The sequence below is a fragment of the Coenobita brevimanus genome, chromosome 100 (genome assembly GCF_032717465.1).
Source record: "Coenobita brevimanus isolate Jiangsu-jjx chromosome 100, ASM3271746v2, whole genome shotgun sequence".
NCBI classification, from domain to species: domain Eukaryota; kingdom Metazoa; phylum Arthropoda; class Malacostraca; order Decapoda; family Coenobitidae; genus Coenobita; species Coenobita brevimanus.
The window spans coordinates 2,451,379-2,470,000 of record NC_137053.1 but is presented as its reverse complement, the minus strand read 5'-3'; the positions used below and the strand labels follow the sequence as shown (position 1 = coordinate 2,470,000).

The 18,622-nt window shown below is 42.1% G+C and overlaps 1 protein-coding gene across 1 annotated transcript in view; it reads left to right on the top strand.

Moving 5' to 3' along the window:
* Nucleotides 1-18,229, top strand: part of Ms (neuropeptide receptor myosuppressin) — a 70,684-nt gene extending 52,455 nt beyond the window's left edge. The window contains exons 2-3 of the mRNA XM_080284074.1: nt 5,846-6,077; nt 17,753-18,229. Of these exons, the coding sequence (XP_080140200.1) occupies nt 5,849-6,077; nt 17,753-17,844 (321 nt within the window). The 5' untranslated portion in view covers nt 5,846-5,848 and the 3' untranslated portion in view covers nt 17,845-18,229. The remainder of the gene's footprint in view (nt 1-5,845; nt 6,078-17,752) is intronic.
* The last annotated feature ends 393 nt before the right edge of the window (nt 18,230-18,622 follow it).

The window sequence follows — 18,622 nt, the reverse complement described above, 5'->3', positions numbered from 1 at the left end:
CGTCTTAGGCCCGTCTTCTCGGAGGCTCCCTAACACCCCTTCCTTGGCGATTAATTTCTTGGGTATGGATGGTTGATATCCTTTTATACGTTTTCTGTGTAGAGTATGGTGATTATGGAATGATTTAAATAACACAGAGACAGTAACGTGCATTAAGCAAAATAAATAGCTTAGGATAAGGTGTTAGGCGTGGGTTAACCTTGTCATGGCGGGGACAACTCTATTCCAACTTGTGTCAAACGATTTTATTCATATTCACCAAACGTAATCACCTATTTATGTCTATCTGTCTATTTATCTATCTGCCTATCTATCTATGTACCTAGCACAAGCCATCTATCTATCTATCTACTTATAACTATCTATCTATCTATCTAACTATCCTAGCCATCTATCTATCTATCTATTCATCAAAGTTCTATCTATCTACATTCCAACCTACAGTACAGTACCTTCAAGTTTATCTATCTATCTATCTCTTTTCTCTCTTTCATTCTATCTGTCTGTCCGTCTATCTGTCTATCTATCTATCTATCTACTCACCTGGCCACTCGCGTCAGGTCTCAGGTGCGGGGGTCAGGTCGCCTAATAACTCAACTCCTACGCCAAAACCCAATCCGGGGAGTTGTGTCGAGTTTGTGTGTGTGTGTGTGTGTGTGTGTGGGTGTGGGTGTGGGTGTGGGTGTGTGTGTGTGAGTGTGGGTGTGTGGGTGTGGGTGGGTGGGTGAGTGAGTGAGTGTGGCTAGGTGGTAGGTGGATTTATCTGTATATGTGTGTGTAGTTGTGTGTGGGTGTGGGTGTGTGTGTGTGTGTGTGTGTGGGTGTGGGTGTGTGTGGGTGTGTGTTAGTTACATGATACTCCACCAAACTCCTCAATACCTTCTCTTCTCTCTCTCTCTCTCTCTCTCTCTCTCTCTCTCTCTCTCTCTCTCTCTCTCTCTCTCGTATGTGTGTGTCTCCGTGTTTTTTTTCATTCTTTCTCTCAGGAGTACGAATCTCCAGTCAGTTTCTTTACACTCTCATTTACATTTTCCTGAACCATTTTCTTCCTTTTCCTTGTTTTCCTGTTGCTTTTTTGACGTCCTTTCTGTCCTATCAATTTCTTCTCAGTCGTACTATAGTTTTTTTTTTTTTATTATTTTCGCTTTTTTCTTTTTTTTTCCTTCTAGTGGCCATTAAACCTGCCCACGCTCCAGTAGAGAGAGAGGAGGACAATAGGCTGGTTGAGAGAGAGAGAGAGAGAGAGAGAGAGAGAGAGAGGGAAGTATGGGAAGGGAGAGACAGAGAGACAGGCAGAGTGAAAAGGCGAGAGAGAGAGAGAGAGAGAGAGAGAGAGAGAGGAGAGGAAGGGGGAGGAAGGGAGAGAGGAAGAGGCAGGGAGAATGGGAAGGGAGGGAGAAACAGACAGACAGGCAGACAGAATGAAAAGGTGAGAGAGAGAGAGAGATTGTCTGCGCTCGTCATGTTAGTGTGGATGCTCTTTGAATAGGGGGTCGTGGCCTGTCGAACCCAGTGCTGAGCTAGGGTCGTGCTGGAGTCGTGAAAGGTTAGAGAGGGGGGGGGGGCTTGGGTCGTGTGGGGGGAGGGGGAGGGAAAGGTCATAACAGGAGTGTCCTTAGATTGTCGAACGTAGTGTAGATAGAGAGACAGTGGAGATAGATAAATAGACAGATAGAATGACCTTTTGCAGATTAACTTCTCTACGTCAGCCAGACACGTTTCTTACTGCACCAATCGGAAAGCAAACACGGACATAGACAGACAAATAGATAAATAAATAGATAGATAAATAAAGCAGAGAGAGAGAGAGAGAGAGAGAGAGAGAGAGAAGAGAGAGAGAACAGGCAGACAGACGGTTCTCGTTAAAACTACATAAACCAAACAAATCCAAATTCCCCTAACCGGAAATTAAACTTTGCAATTGCGAAGAAACAAAAGTCGAGACTGCAAAACGAGGAGAAATATCAGGTTAATGAAAGGCAAGGCAGTTCAGGATTTCAGCATTTCAGTTACCTGTCTCCTGGATCAGGTAGAGATAATTACAGGAGCAGTTTCAGAATTGGACCTGTCTGAAAGGATGACGAACGTAGAAATGAAGCAAAGAAATTATATTAGGGGAAGGAAGTTCTCTGTTTTCCTGTATGTCAGTCATTCTCTCTCTCTCTCTCTCTCTCTCTCCCTCTGAGGATTGTTCTTCTCCCCCACTCCCCTTTTTTTCCCTTCTCCCTCTTCTTTCCTTCTTTCTTTTCCTCCTGTTCCTCCCTCCTGCTCTATCCCTCTTTCCTCCTTCATCTTCTCTCTCTCTCTCTCTCTCTCTCTCTCTCTCTCTCTCTCTGTGGCCCAAGTCTTCGTTCTGATTTAACTTATTTCAACTTACTGGTTGAAAAAGACAATGCTATGGCTCTACATCCTTTCCACAGCACATCTTCGTGACTAGCATTATATTCCAGTGCTAATCTATTGTTGCAGCTCAAATTCAAGATTGACTGATGACAATTTTAGGCCAAGTTAGAGTAAAAAGAGTATAATTTGACTCTGAGATTTTTTTTATGTGGTAAGAGAAATAGATATACAAGTAATTTTATACATTACATGAGCTTAGGAGAGTTTTTAAATACAGATATATTTCCTCTACAATCTTATTCTTCCCCATTCCTTCCCCTACCTCGTTCCCATCCTCCCTATCCCATGTTCTCTCTTCCTTCTCCTCCCCCTTTCTCTCCCACCTCCTCCCTCCCTTCCCCCTCTCCCTTTTTCTCCTCTTCCCATCCCTCTTTTTCTCCCCACGCTCCCCTCCTCCCCTTGTCCCCAGGGAGCAATGATAGGGTGGAGGTGGTGATGGTAGTGGCACGCTGGAGACCCTACTTGAAAGATGTGTTCTCTCTCTCTCTCTCTCTCTCTCTCTCTCTCTCTCTCTCTCTCTCTCTCTCTCTCTCTCTCTCTCTTTCTCTCTTGCTTGTCGTAAGAGGCGACTAAAAGGAGCCTTTGGGTTTTTTTTGTCTCCAGTCTTTCCCTCCTTACTGTCCGCCTCTGCTCTTCTCTCCTACCTCTCATTGATATTTCCTTGTTTCCTCCGACCTTTATTTTCCCTCCACCCCTACAGCGCCATCAGCAATATTATAATTCGGTGCTAATTCCTCATTTTTCCTTCCTTCTCTCACATCCCCTCCCACTATCCCTCCCAGTCTGTCGCATCCCCAGCCTCTCGTCTCACTATCATCCCGTTCCCTCGATGCCCATTCAAAACACAATGATTATTCCAGCACTAAAACACTTTAAAACCTGTAGTCGGTGCTCTAGAAAAAAGATGAAAGACTAAAATGAAGAATAATGCTATAAAAACAAAGATAAAATAATAGATAGAGGTAGACTGCTTTTTAATATTTCTTTTATGTCTTTTAGTGTACAGTTTTTCTAGTTTTCTCTCTCGATGTTTGTATTATTTTTATTCCTTAATTATCTCTCTTTTTGTATTTGCATTTTATTTTCATTTTTTCCTTCACCTTTCTTTTCAAGCTATACCTAATTTTCCCTTCATCTTTTCCTACCTCCATATTTTTTTTTTTTCATTTTTCTTGACCATTATTCTTGGCTGCATCTCCTTTTCCTTTCATCTTTTTCTACTTTTTCCCATTTTCTATAGCCATTTTTTAACTGCACTTCCTTTTCCTTGCAATTTTCCTTCTTGCGTTTTTCATTTCTTCCTTCATCTTTCTTTTGAAGTTGCATTTCTTTTTCTTGATTTTATTTCTTTATTTATTTTTTAGCTATGCCTGATTTTCCTTTCATTTTACCTGCATTTTTTTATGAACCATTTCCTTAATTACACCTCCTTTTCCTCTCATCCTTTCGTTACCTCCATGTTTTTCAATTTTATTTTTTGAGCTGCCATTCTCTCTCTCTCTCTCTCTCTCTCTCTCTCTCTCATCTCTCCTTCCTTTGTACACACCATAGCAAGGAAGGCGGGTCTCAAAGGTGTAAGAGAGTGGCTGGGTGACCTTTGTGTAAGAGTGGGTGTCTTGAGAAAGGAGTAAGGAGGAGAGAAGAGAATGGAGACTGCCTGTGTTTGGATAGGGATGCACCTTTACGTGTGTGGGTAGGAGAGGGAGGTGTGTGTGTGTGTGTGTGTGTGTGTGTGTGTGTGTGTGTGTGTGTGTGTGTGTGTGTGTGTGTGTGTGTGTGTGTGGAGTGTCTTTCTGGGAGGCGTTTGGTGTTTTGAATGCATTTGTGTGTTTGTGTGTGTGTGTGTGTGTGTATGTAACGAAAATGGTTAAAACATCAAATCAAGTGGCCCGTTTTCAGATTCCCTTTTTAATAGAGAAAACTATGATATCTAGCACTATGAGACGGTTGATTAAATATGCTCACTACCTTAGATGAACTCTGGGATTAGGCGACTGGTAATGGATAGATGAAGAGATGATAGAGAGAAAAAGGTAATAAATTGATACTAAGGTAGATGGTAGAATTCTTAGATAGATAAATAAATAGAAAGAAATATAAAGGAAATAGATGATACCGTAGTTCCTTAAATAATAGACTTTAGGCAATAGATACAGGCGATAGATAGATAGACAGGCAATAGATAAATAGACAAACGATAGATAGAGGCGTGTTGACTTCGATATAACCAACCCTCAATCACATACGCCCCAGGTACTTCCCAAATTCTCTTTTTCTTCAGTTTCCCCTGTGACAAAGGATTTTAAGCCTTATCACCCACCTTACGCTTTAGCCTCTTACTCTCTTCCTCTCTTCCTCTTCTTTCTCCTCCTCCTCCTCCTCCTTCTCTTCTCCTCTTCACTCTTCTTTTCCTCTTCTTCCTCCGTTTACTCCTTCTGCTTCAATTCATTCTGCTCCCCCCCTCCTCCTCTTTCTTTTCCTTTCCTCTCCCCTCTTCTTTTCCTCTTCCTCCTCCTCCTCCTCCTCCTCCCCCTCTCTGTTTCTTCCCTCTTTCTGTGTTTTCTGAGTGTTTTAAAATGTAGACGAAATATCGGAGAAAGAATGAAGAAGAACCATGGCAACCGGATGAAAAATTAGAGAGTGAGGGAGAGGGAGAGAGAGAATAATCCTCATCCTTCTATACCCATATATATCTGTATTAGCCCATAATTCCACTGCAGGACTTTACCTTACCCTTGGGGGAGAGTGATAGTCGGAGAATACCCTTTCCCATGCTGAAGAAGTACGAGAAAGGGGTGTCTGCAGGAAGAGTGATGTGTGTGAAAGTCCAGGTGTAGTAATGACGTGTGTGTGTGTGTGTGTGTGTGTGTGTGTGTGTGTGTGTGTGTGTGAGAGAGAGAGAGAGAGAGAGAGAGAGAGCCATGGGTAGATCCGACAAAGTGGGGACATATGCAGGACATGAAGCAGCATTTTACCAGCAACCACTTTAAATGTCCACCCGTATTTAGGAGCGAACCCCGGACACGGGGTACGTGCATCAGGGGACGAGAACGCAACAGACCGATCCGTGACAGCTCCACACTACTAAAAGTCCTCCTCCAAATCAAACCACCTTGGGTAGAACTTAAGGAATTGTGTTATGGGGAAACTTATACCCAACAAATCTATTCCATGAGTTAAAGACAAGGATAGAAATGAGGGAAAGTGACTGAATGGCCCGCCACAGGCTCAAAGGCTTAAGTTGTGGTGTTATTGAGACTATGGACCTGAAGAAATCTGTCTCTCTTTCCGCTTACCTTAATAATGACAACGCCTCAAGAAATCTGTCTCTGTCTCTCTGTGTCTGTCTCTGTCTCTCTCTCTATCTGTCTATCTGTCTATTTCTATCTATCTATCTATCTATCTATCTCTCTTCCTAACGCCATCGCCTCTGCCCCCACAGACAATGGTGTTCGTCAGCAGCAGCCGGTGGTGTGGTGTGTCCGTGGTGGCGGTGTGTCTGGCGCTGCTGGTGGTGGGGCTCTGTGCGGGCAGGGGGGACGCCGCGCCCCCCGCCATCTGCCTCAACCAGCAGAAGTACCCCCCGCTCAGCCCCTACGCACGCAAGCTCTGTGCCGCACTCAACAACATCTCAGAGTTCTCAAGGGCCATGGAGGAGTACCTAGACGCTCAAGGTAATTTTTTTAGTACCCTAGACGCTCAAGGAAATTTTTTCAGTACCCGCCTAGACGCTCAAGGTAATTTTTTTAGTACCTACCTAGACGCTCAAGGTAATTTTTTTTAGTACCTGCCTAGGCGCTCAAGGTAATTTCTATTTTGCTTTGAAGTCACGTGGACAGTCAAAGTACTCTTTTCTTTCATTATCTGCCTAGACATTCAAGGCATTTTTTTTACCTTCTTAGATATTCAAAGTTGTATTTTAGAACCTACCTAGACGCTCAAAGTAACACGCATTCTTAGCACTTAGATGTTGAGGTGCTGATGTTTTCCTTTGCTTAGATGCACTAGGTAATAATTTCCTTGTATTTTCCTAGACGCCGAAGATAATTTTTTAGTCCCTAGATATTGAAAAGTTTATTTTTTTCCTTGCTTTGGGGCTCAAGGTAATATGTTCTTTTCGACTACCTACCTAGACGTTCAAGGCAACATGTCTTATAGTACCTAGATTTGAAATATTCTTACCTAGATGTTCAAGATAGTGCATTTTTTCCTTAACCCAGACGCTCAAGGTAACATATTTTTCAGTACCTAGACGTTGAGGGGCTAATGTTATCCTTGCTTAGACGTTCAAGGTAATATATATATTGAGTGGGGGACAGGGCGACATGGAGGCGATTTGTTTGTGGCCACCCCTTACGGGACTAAGTCGTCTGCCAATAGATAGATAGACAGATTTATGTTTTCACTTAAAATGTTGGAAATCCTTTGACTCAGCAGTGTTTAGTAAATACATAAAGACAAATATATATATACAAGCAGTTTTATACAATTTTTAAAGTTAAGGAAAGTTTATAAATATGCCTAAAACAACCACGAGAGTAAAAAAAAAAAAAGACAAGAAAAAAAGAAAAATGAAAGAAAAAAGTACCCCTTCCCATCTGGCAGCCTTTAATGCCTCATATGGGGGAGAGACAGGCATAATATTGTATCTCGAGAGCCAATTTCCGAGAGAGAAAAAGAGAGAGAGAGAGAGAGAGAGAGAGAGAGAGGAGTGTGTGTGTTCTTTATCTATAATTCCCCTCTTACTCTCCTGCCATTTCTCTCCCTCCATCCCTCCTTTTCTCACCATATTCCTCTTATTCCTCACTCTCACTATCCAACCATTTCTCTCTCTTCCCACTGCCTCTCCAATAATTCCACTTCCCTCTCCTACTCTCCTGCCATTCCTCTCTTTCTATCCTCTTCTATCATTCCTCTCCCCCTCCACTATCATTCCTCTCTTGTCCCTCCTATACCTCGCTCCGTCCCATCTCAATACACCTCCCTCCAGCCCTTGCTTTCCATCTACTTGCTTCTTAGTCTCTCTCTCTCTCTCTCTCTCTCTCTCTCTCTCTCTCTCTCTCTCTCTCTCTCTCTCTCCCCTCCTTAACCCCCTGCAATCGTCCAAAAAACCGTACCTATTATGAGATTCGCGTGGATGAAGATAAAAGCAAGGACAATCTCGACAAGGGGTTCTAAGTGTCTCCGTTTTCAGTGATCCTTTTGATGTTGTTTACTTCGTGTTTGGGAGGGGGGTCTCAAGAAATTTTATCGCCCTTGTGAACGCCCTCCTCACCCAATCACTATAGGTGGGAAAAAGGGGTGGTGATGATGGTGATGATGGGAGTAAGAGTTGATGATGATGATGGTTATTATTATTGTGATGATGAAAAGTCCTCTTCTTTTACGTACTCTCCTTCTCACCTTTCTCTTGACTATTTAAAACATTTGATGATAAGCTGGAAATTCACACACACACACACACACACACACACACACACACACACACAGATAGATACAAAGAGAGAGAGAGAGAGAGAGAGAGAGAGAGAGAGAGAGCGAGAAACAGAATCACATGCTTTGTACCAGTATCGTTTAATTGACAAACTGAAGGACGTCTCTTACGGAACAAAATTCAAAGTAAATATAAAATGATTAAAATTTACTCTCCCTAACACCTTTTCCTAAGCGATTTATTTTGCATATTATACCTTACTGTGCTATTCTGTGTAATCCTTCCAATATCTCCATACTCTGCATAAATAACGTGCAATGGGATTTTAAGCAGCCATATCCGAAAATAAATCGCTAAGGAAATGGTGTTAGGGAGCCTCCTTACCCAACGACAGTACGGGCCAGGGCGTGTTGGTATTATGAACACCTGTTAGCCAGTTACACACCTGTCTCTCACCTCCAATTAGACCCTGACCTCAATTAACAGGCATTTCAATACTCCGTCCACTTCAAGGCGCCGAGGTGGTCCGGTGGTTAACGTACTCATATCCTTGTTCTACTTCTTTATCCACCCTATCCACCTCTAGCCATGCCTTCTATCCATCCATCCATTCATTCCTCTCCACTGTGATCCACCCCGTCCACCTACCCATTCCTATCCTCTCCCGCCATCCATCCTTCCACCCACCCACTCCTCTGCTCTCTCTCTCTCTCTCTCTCTCTCTCTCTCTCTCTCTCTCTCTCTCTCTCTCTCTCTCTCTATCTATCTCTGCGTCCATATATCAAAATTTCTCTTCCTTCTTTCCCTTTTTCTTTCCCCTCTCTCTCTCTCTCTCTTCTGTATCTATCTTTGTCTGTCTCTGTGTATCTATCAATCTATTTATACCTCTGTTATTTTCCTCTCTCTCTCTCTCTCTCTCTCTCTCTCTCTCTCTCTCTCTCTCTCTCTCTCTCTCTTCCACCCGACTCGCCTCTTATTCTTCACTCTTCCACTTGGACTGTCCCGTTTGCGTCCCCCAGTCCAGACATCCTGACAACTATTTACTCTCTCTCACTCACATTCATTTACGCCTCTCTCACTTTCTCACTTTCTTTCTCATTTACGTTTTTACTCTCCTTGCTCTCTCACTTATTCTTTCCTCCTCTTTATTTTCTTTCTTCATTCACTCACATTCTTGCCCTTCATCTCTTTTTTTTTTTTTCCCTCACTCTCACGTTTCTCTCCATCTGTCTCCCTTCACTTTCCTCCCTCTCCAGCATATAAACTCTCTCTCTCTCTCTCTCTCTCTCTCTCTCTCTCTCTCTCTCTCTCTCTCTCTCTCTCTCTCTCTCTCTCTCTCTCTCTCTCTCTCTCTCATTGTCCTTCTCAGCTGTAATACAAGAGACACGCTCATTCATCCAAGAAATTACGAGGAAAGGAGAAGAGAAAATTACACACACACACACACACACACACACACACACACAGAAAGAGAGAGAGAGAGAGAGAGAGAGAGAGAGAGAGAGAGTCAATGTGTGCAAGCCTTAAAACTGATGAAAGGATAGAGTGAGAAGACCTAAAAATTCAGATACGTTCACTGGATATAGCTCAAAAAAAAAAAAAAAAAAAAAAAAAACGAAGAAATATATAAATAAAATAAATTGAAAAGGTGGGCATTGCTTGGATTTGTAGGAGTATTTAAGTAATTTTTTGCAACACTGGTAGATAGATAGATAGATAGATGGATAGATGGACAGACAGATGAATGAAGTGGTTGACTGGCAGTTACACACGTAGATAGACTGATAGACAGAGGGATGGATACAGTAGGTAGATAGATAGATAAATAGATCGTTTGACAGACTGACAGGTAGGTAGGTAAGTAGGTGGGTGGGTAGGTAGGTAAACAAATAGATAGATACCTTTTGAGAGAGAGAGAGAGAGAGAGAGAGAGAGAGAGGTTTGAGCCAACACAGTGCCATATGTAAATCCACAATTTCCCACTAGAAAATTCCAGAGTGAAGGAATTTAGAGTATTTTGAGATAGCTATGTGATCATGTTTTTTTTATTTCCCCTTTTTAATTAGGGTGCCACTGGGTTGTACTTCACGCCTGCTGCCACTCCAAATTCGCCCTCCAAATCAGGCACTCCAAATTAGCCCTCCAAATCAGTCACTCCAAATTAAACCTCCAAATCAGTCACTCCAAATTATTCCACGACTCAAAAATAACGCAAAAAAAAAAGGGTTATTCTCGACACTATGACTGCAATCATCCGCCTCCAAACGTCCCTTACACATCGCCCTCCAAAAGTCTCTTAAACATCGCCCTCCAAATGCACCTCTTTTCCTTACCCTCTCCAGTCGTCCCCCTCCAAACAGGACTATTCTGAGCAGCACCTCCAAACAGATCACTCTAACTGTCCCCCTCCAAACGCACTCTATTACTCGCCCTCCAAGACTTTCCACTCCAAATGTGCCCCTCCAAACAATCCAGTATAAAGGGCCTGTTATGGCATGGTAGGGATTGTTATCTATCTGTCTATATGTCTATCTATCTATCTGTCTATCTATCTTATTTGTATCTATCTATATCAGTATATCTATCCATCTACCTACCGTATGTATTTATCTCATTCTATATATCTATCTGTCTGTCTGCCTGTCTATCTACCTATCCTTCTACCTATCTACCTATCTATCTAACTGTCTATTATCTATCTATCTATTGACAATATTAGCACCAGAAAAAATTATTCTACTTTAGGACAGGCCTCTCGTAGTGAAGAAGTTGTGAGAGGCTGCGTTTTTTTCCTTTTCAAAAATTTATTCTTAATCTGAAAAAAATCGCCAGGAAAAAGCCAGAAAAAAAATATCCTCGTAGTGAAGAGACTGGAAACAAGAGAGAGAGAGAGAGAGAGAGAGAGAGAGAGAGAGAGAGAGAAAAGTGCTCAGGGTGACAAAAAAAAATAAATAATCGCAGGTAATTAGGAACATGAGAAGGTGAGAGCGAGGGAGAGAGGAAGCTAGGAGAGGAAGAGAGGAAAGGAGGAGAAGGAAGAAGAGAGGAAGAAGAGGGAAAGAGGAGGGAAATGAGAGGAAGAGGAAGAAAAGAGAAGGAAAAAGAGTGGAAGAGGAGAGGAAAAAGAGAAAGAAAGAGGAGGGAAAGAAGAAGGAGCAAAGAAAGGAGAAAAGGAAGAATATGACTGAGAGGAAAGTTGAAGGAGAAGATACAGATATAAAACAAGAAGAAAAACATAAAAACAAGAATATATCAACTCCAAGACAACCAGAAACATAAATTCAAGACACAGAAAGAGAAACACACCAGTATCAAAATGTAAATACCTGATTGAAGGTGGGGTATACCTGGCCTCACCTTGGATTTCTGGGAGGCGGCTTTGCAAAACACCTGATCAGAAATTCACTACAATGAGATCAGTCACTTGCCTCACACACTCCCTCGACTCCTTGGTTTCTCTCTCAAGCTGAGGGAGGGAGAGAGGGAGAGGGAGGAAGGGAGGGAGAGTGGGAGGGAGGGAGGTGTGCCTGTGTTGGGGGAAGTGTAGTTTGTGTGTGGGAGGGAGTGTATGGTTTGCGTGTGTGTGTGTGTGTGTGTGTGTGTGTGTGTGTGTGTGTGTGTGTGTGTGTGCGTGTGTGTGTGTGTAAGGGGGAGGGAGATGGTGTGTCGGGGGGGTGGGGGCGAAGTGCAGTAACTGTGTGGGGGGTGATGGTTGGTTGGGGGAATGTAATTTCTGTGTGGGGCGGATGGTATGTATGAGGGGGAGGGAGTGCAGTTTGTGTGTGTAGGGGGGGGCGATGGTAGGTGGGAGAGTGTGCTGTGTGTGTGTGTGTGTGTGTGTGTGTGTGTGTGTGTGTGTGTAAGGATGGAAGGATAGATGGTCAGGTGGAGGATGAGGTTGGGGGTTGAAAAACAGAATGGTTGAAGTGTGCAAAGACTATGGGGTTAATGGGGTTGATATAAGTGGGGTTTTGTGTATGGGGTTAGGTGGGGAGGTGGGGTGCAGGGGTGGGGTTGGGAGGGTTGAATGGGGGTTGGGGATGGCTTGGGGAAGAGTGGGGATGGGGGGAGTTGGAGGGAAGATTCTGGTGGGGAGGGGAAATGAAGTGGAAAATTGAAGGGGAGATGAGTTGGAGGGGTAAGGTAGGGGGTTGAAGGGTGGTAGAAGAGGAAAGTAGATGGGAGGGAAAAATCTGGGTAGGGGAGAGAGGGGAAGGGGAGAGGGGTGCGGAAGGAGAGGAGAGTGAGGAGGGAAGATGGAGGTAAAGGGGTGGGGAAGGGGAGGGGGATCCGCTGGGTGGAGGGTGTGGTGGGCGGGGAGGGGGGGGGGAAGGACAACCACTTGGGGGCAAAAACAATTATATCACTGCACAAAACGCGAACAAATTGATTCATTGATTTTTCTTTCCTTTTCCTTTTTTTTTATTTATTGAAAAGGGTGGTTGTGAAAATAATATATGGATTTTGAGTTGCAAATTTGTTTTAATGGCTAAGCGGACACAGAGTGGAAAAAATAATAATAGTTTTTGTTAATCTTTTTTATATTGTTTAGACAAGTGCTTAGACTGAGAGAGAGAGAGAGAGAGAGAGAGAGAGAAATTCACAGTAGAGAAAATAGATACATCAATTTTGCTACAAGTTAAGAAATTACACAGCGACCTGGACAAATTAAGGAATTAGGCGGGCATCAAAATTTCGCGTTTGTAATCACGAATGGCAAAAATAAAGTGAGACAAAAGCAACGGAGGGAGTCCCGTGAATTTCTAGTTTCTGTGTATTGTTTGACGTCCGCCATAATTTGTTTTTATATATTTATTCTATTTCATTTTGGGGGAGACCTGAAGTGCTCTCACGCTGTAACTAAATTTAGTGGAAAATCAGGAAATAGGAAATGTGTAAGAGAGAGAGAGAGAGAGAGCGCAGAAAAAAAAAACCCATGCGCGCAACAACAGCAACCGAACAACAACAACACCCACATTTATACCGCGCTTTGGAAAAATGTTAAAAAGTTGAGAGCCATTGTCCAGTCGCGAGTAACAAAACATGGAGGAGGAGGAGGAGGAGGCAAAAAAAAAAAAAAAAGCTATTGGAATAAAAAAAAAATACTACTGGAATATTTTCGGCATAGTAGTCGCAGAGAGGATGGGGAAACTGGGCGATAATTGGGCGATGTTCGCGCCATGTTGACTTCGTTGTATCAGATTTTGGCGGGAGTTTCGGAAATATGTTTTAGATTTTTTTCCTTTTTGTGGTTGATTAAATCCTGAATGGACAGCGAAGAGTAATGGATGTTTTTATGATACGACTTGGTGGTTTAGTGGTTAGAATGCGCCAACGGGGGAGTAGGCTCGTTAACTGCCCTATCTATTGTATAGCTGATTACGAGGCCGTGGTTGCATGAAATTTGGTGAGCTTTAGTGATGAGGCAAACATGAATCTCCTTGGTTACTAGTCAGATCGACCCTCGTGTCTGAGTACACTTGGTCATCAACAGTGCTGAAAGGAGGTAACTAGATAGATAGATAAAAAGATATATAGATAAAAAGACAGATAGATAATTGTATCATTTAGTGCCTACTGCTGAAAAGTTTTGACATATAAAGAATTAAGATTATAAAAGAAAAGAAAATGTCAGTTGTTCTGCAAGTCATTTTTTACCATTTTTTTCCCGAATTATCATATAAATTAATTGCGTTTATAGGCAACCTGGAGACAAATGTGTACCGTGAAAAATCTGAAGTAACGAAAATTGAAAAAAAAAAATCACTTAAAGGTAATGATCAGGTAGAAAAATGTAAAAAAACAAAAACAAAGCCAGAACGAAGTAGATGAAAATAATAATAATAATAATAAATTGAAGGGTTAACTGCTTCACTCCATTTATTTATTTATTTATTTATTTATTTATTTATTTATTCAGGTGATTATCCAAAATTAAGATTGATTTTTTGCACCTGGAGAGGACAGATATAGCCTTCATTAACCCCTTCACTTCGAGACGTCTCCTCTTTAACTGATTAAAATTCTATAGTAGTAGTAGTAGTAGTAGTAGTAGTAGTAATCGTAGTAGTAGTAGTTGTGGTGGTGGTGGTGATGGTAGTAGTAGTAGTAGTAGTAGCAGCAGCAGTAGCAGCAAAGATAAATAAAAAGTCCTTGAATTAAACAGATTATTAAGTGTAATTAAAAAAAAATAAAAATAGCCTAATGTCTGAGGCCTCCCGATCGATAGACAATAAATGAACTTAATCACGCTATTCATAAGTCCGGAGAGGGTAATGGCCACGCACACACTAAATTACTCTTCATCACCCTACTCAAGCTTATTTGGCACCTTAGTCTTCCTTAGTCTCCTCCTTCTCCTCCTCCTCCTCCTCCTTCTTATTCTCTTCCTTCTTTTCTTCTCTTTCATCTCCTCCCTCTCCTTGTCATCAGAATTCTTATCGTTTTCACTGTCACTGTCATCATCATCAACAACATCGTCATCATCATTATCTTCCTCTTTTTCTTTCCTCTCCCCTATTTCCTCCTCCTCCTCCTTCTCATCATCATCATCATCATCATCATCATCATCATCATCATCATTATCATTCTTCAAGTATTCCTCATCCTACTTTCTGTCGTTCTTCTCCTTTTCTTTTTTATCTTTCCTCTTCTCTTCCTCCTCCTCCTTTCCTACTCATCCTCTTCTTTCTCTTTTTTCCTTCCCCCTTCCTTATTCTTTCTTACCTTACATCTTTAGTTATATTCCTCTTTTCTCTTCTCCTTCCTTCTATAATAATCTTCCCTTTTCTATCCTTCCCTCTTCAACATTTTTTCTTCTCCCTTCCTTCCTTCCTTCCTTAGCAGTCCTTTTCTCTCTCCCTTCTTTAGCAATTTTCTTCTCCCTTCTGTCCTTCATTTTTCAGCATTTCCTTCTCTCCTCTCTCCTTTCTTCATTAATCTTCACCTCTCTTCTCTCTTTCCTTTAGCAGTTTCCTTCTCTTTTCCTCTCTCTTTTTTATCAATCTTTCTCTCTCTCCTCTCTTCCTTTAGCAATCTTCACCTCTCTTCTTTCCTTCCTTTGGCAATTTCCTTCTCTTTTCCTCTCTCTTCTTTATCAATCTTTCTCTCTCTCCTCTCTTCCTTTAGCAATCTTCACCTCTCTTCTCTGCTTCCTTTAGAAATTTCTTTCTCTTCTCCTCCCTCTTCTTTAACAATCTTCTCTCTTCTCTCCGTCCCTCTTCAGCAATTTCCTTCTCTTCTCTCTCCTTCCTTCTCTAACAACCTTCTTCTCTCTTCTCTCCTTCTCTCTTCAAAACTTTTCTTTCTCTCTTCTCTCCTTCCTTCTCTTGCATTACTTTTTCTCTCCTTCCTTCATCTCAGTCTTTCTTCTACCTTTCTGCGTTGGTAATTTTCTTCATCGTTACCTCCTGCTTCATCGATTAGCGCCGAAAGAAGCCGGGATATTAGGTGAGGAATTAAGGTGAAGGAAATGGCTGAAGAAATTAGGAGAAAAGGTGAAATGGTGAAATTAGGTGGGAAAAAGGTGAAATTACGTGGAAAAGGTGAAATTAGGTGGGAAAAAGGTGAAAAGCGTGAAATTAGGTGAAATTAGGTAGAAAAGGTGAAATTAGGTGGGGGAAAAGGTGAAATTAGGTGAAAAAAGGTGAAATAAGGTGAAAAAGGTGCAAAGCGTGAAATTAGGTGAAAATGGGAAATTAGGTGAAAAGTGAAATTAGGTTAAAATAGGTGAAATTAGGTGAAAAAGGGTGAAATTAGGTGAAAAGGTGAAATAAGGCGAGAGTGAAATCAGGTGGAAAAGGTGAAATTAGGTGAAAATGGGAAATTAGGTGAAAGAGGTGAAATTAGGTGAAAAAAAAAAAAGGTGAAATAAGGTAAAAAACGTGAAAATAGGTGACTGAAATAATAGTGAGAAAACTGGGTGAAAAAATTGGGTGAAATATTTAATGTTGAGAAAATTTTAAGGTGAAGAAAATAATGGTAAAAAAAAATGGGTTAAGAAATTGAGGCGAAAAAAATAGGTGAAGAAAATGACTAAAAAAACTGGAAAAGAGATTAGATGAAGGAATGACGTGAAATTATGTGTAGATGTGAAGACAGGATATTCCCCCCCCCCTCCCGAATTGCTAATCTCTCTCTCTCTCTCTCTCTCTCTCTCTCTCTCTCTCTCTCTCTCTCTCTCTCTCTCGTTCTCTCTCTCTCTCTCTCTCTCTCTGTCTCTCTCTCTCTCTCTGATTCCTTGTAATTTTTCATATCCCTTTTCAAATCATCATCATCATCTTCCTCTCTTTCCTCCTCTACCTCCACACCTCCTCCTCCTCCTCCTCCTCTTCCTCCTCCACCTCCTCTTCCTCCTCCTCTTCCTCCTCCTCCTCCTTCTCCTCCTCCTCCTCCTCGAGCATGAAGTGTTTGCTTTAATCCATACCAGAGCGACATATTGGGGAGAGTGTTAGTTGTGAAAGTTGGCAGTGGTGGTGAAGAGTGAGGGAGAGTGAGGGAGAGCACAATGGTGGAGAGAGCTGCTTCCTTACACACACACACACACACACACACACACACACACACACACACACACACACACACACACACACACACACACACACACGTTCAGCCAGCTCGTTCTTTTGTTTTCTTCCACAAGGCTCAAAGGATGTGTGTGATCTATATATCCATGTATCTCTCTCTCTCTCTCTCTCTCTCTCTCTCTCTCTCTCTCTCTCTCTCTCTTTGTTTTCCTGTACGACTGATCACCGAAATATTTTGATTTGAAACGTCCATTTTTCTTTATTTTGAGACGAAACAAAAAAACATTTCCAATAATAATAGTTCAATTATTTTCGTGTTTTCTCTGATAGTTCTGTGCATCCAATTCCAGACGATTTTGTTCAGCTGAGAGGTCTGTGTGTCTATGTAACTCCTCAATATACGTAATTCTCTCTCTCATCATCTCACCAACACGTTTGCAAGAGGGTGGAGGGTCAGCTGGAAATGAGGTTGTGGAAGTGAAGTGAGAGTGTGGAAGTGAGGTTGTGGAAGTGAAGTGAGAGTGTGGAAGTGAGGTTGTGGAAGTGAAGCGTGTGTGGAAGTGAAATGTGTGTGGAAGTGAAGAGAGAGTGTGGATGTGAAGTGAGGTTGTGGAAGTGAAGTGACTGTGAAGCTGAAATGTGTGGAAGTGAAGTGGGAAGTGGTGAGTGTGGAAGTGAAGTGAGGTGGAAGTGAAGTGAGGTGGAAGTGAAGTGAGGTGGAAGTGAAGTGAGAAACTGAAAACGAGGGCCTGGAAAAGGGGACCAGAGAGGCTTATTCGTGTGTGTGTGTGTGTGTGTGTGTGTGTGTGTGTGTGTGTGTGTGTGTGTGTGTGTGTGTGTGTGTCAGTGTTTGTTCTTGTTCTTCCCGAGCTGAACACTTAGAACACTCGGTCCTCTGGTGGTAGGGAGAGAAGAGTGGGCAATTTGTCTCTGCAGCTTCAAATTTAGAATGGAGTGGAGTGCTCTCTCTTCCCTTCGAGTTTTCTATGGTTTGGGCTAACAGAGGAATGAGGGTTTGTGAAGAGGTGGGAGGACTGTATGTATTGTCAAACGGGACCTCTCTATCAATGGAGGGTGACTGCCAGAACTGTCCCTTCCATAGGCTAACCAAGTACGAATCTATTATGGGTATGTTTACGTAGGTCAAGCCTGAGTATGTCGCGGGTATAAAATAACGTGATGCGGATATATGCTAACTCGAACGAAACAGTATATAAACATTCGTCTGTCTTCCATTTTGCTCCGTTATGTACAACCCAAGCTAAGACCCCCCTCCCCTCTCTCTCTCTCTCTCTCTTTCTCTCCATCTATCTCTCTGTCTGTCTGTCTATCTTTCTATCTCCCTCAAGCACTACCAAAACTAACTCCTTTCTCTCTCTCTCCCCAACAGCCATCAGGAACAGCATGCCCATCAACGAGCCAGAAGTTAAGCGACAGGACCTTGACCACGTCTTCCTCCGCTTCGGCAGGGCTCAGCAGTAGGTCAAGCAAGCAAGCAAGTAAACAAGCAAGCCAATGAGCACGCAAGAAGGGAAGAGAGAAGACAGTAAGATAAATGCTCCACTGCCAGTCATCCTTTACGCCCACACGCTGCTGCTGTGGGGGAGGCCTCAATCCCACTGAGTTAGTAATGAAATAGAGGAATTGTTCTTGAAAAATACAGCATTGGTCTACGTCACTGTACCATACGAGTGTTGAAAATTTGACCAGAAAAACGGTGAAACTGATTGGCAAAAAATATGTACAATTATGTCACTGAAAAAGAAGTGAAATTGATCCGGAAAAGTACATGTTTAAAAATGGCACTGTTCTTCAGAAATATGGCACTGCCCCGCGATATATCAGGCACTGCTCCCTACAGGTGTGAAAAAAAAATGGCACCGATTTTGATGAAAAAAAATAATAATAAAAGGAAAGTGACACTGATCGACGATAGTGTATATTGCAAATGGCATTGGTTTTCAGAAATATGCAAATGTAAAAAATTGGCTCTACTGGTGAATGAAAAAAAAAAAGGAGAGAATGAAAATGACCCTGATCAAAGAAAATACGTGTTAAAAATAGTTTCGTTCCACATCAACGTGTCAAAATCATGCTATTGTTCTGTATCAGCTGAGTCAAAGAAGAAGAAAAAAAAAAGGAAATAAAAAGTAAAGAGAGAGTCATTGCTCCACACCAACGTGCTAAAATAAAGTATACTAAAGAAAGAAAGAAAGTTAATGATGTTAGCCACGGCCGAGGATGGGTGGTATTGGGGCAT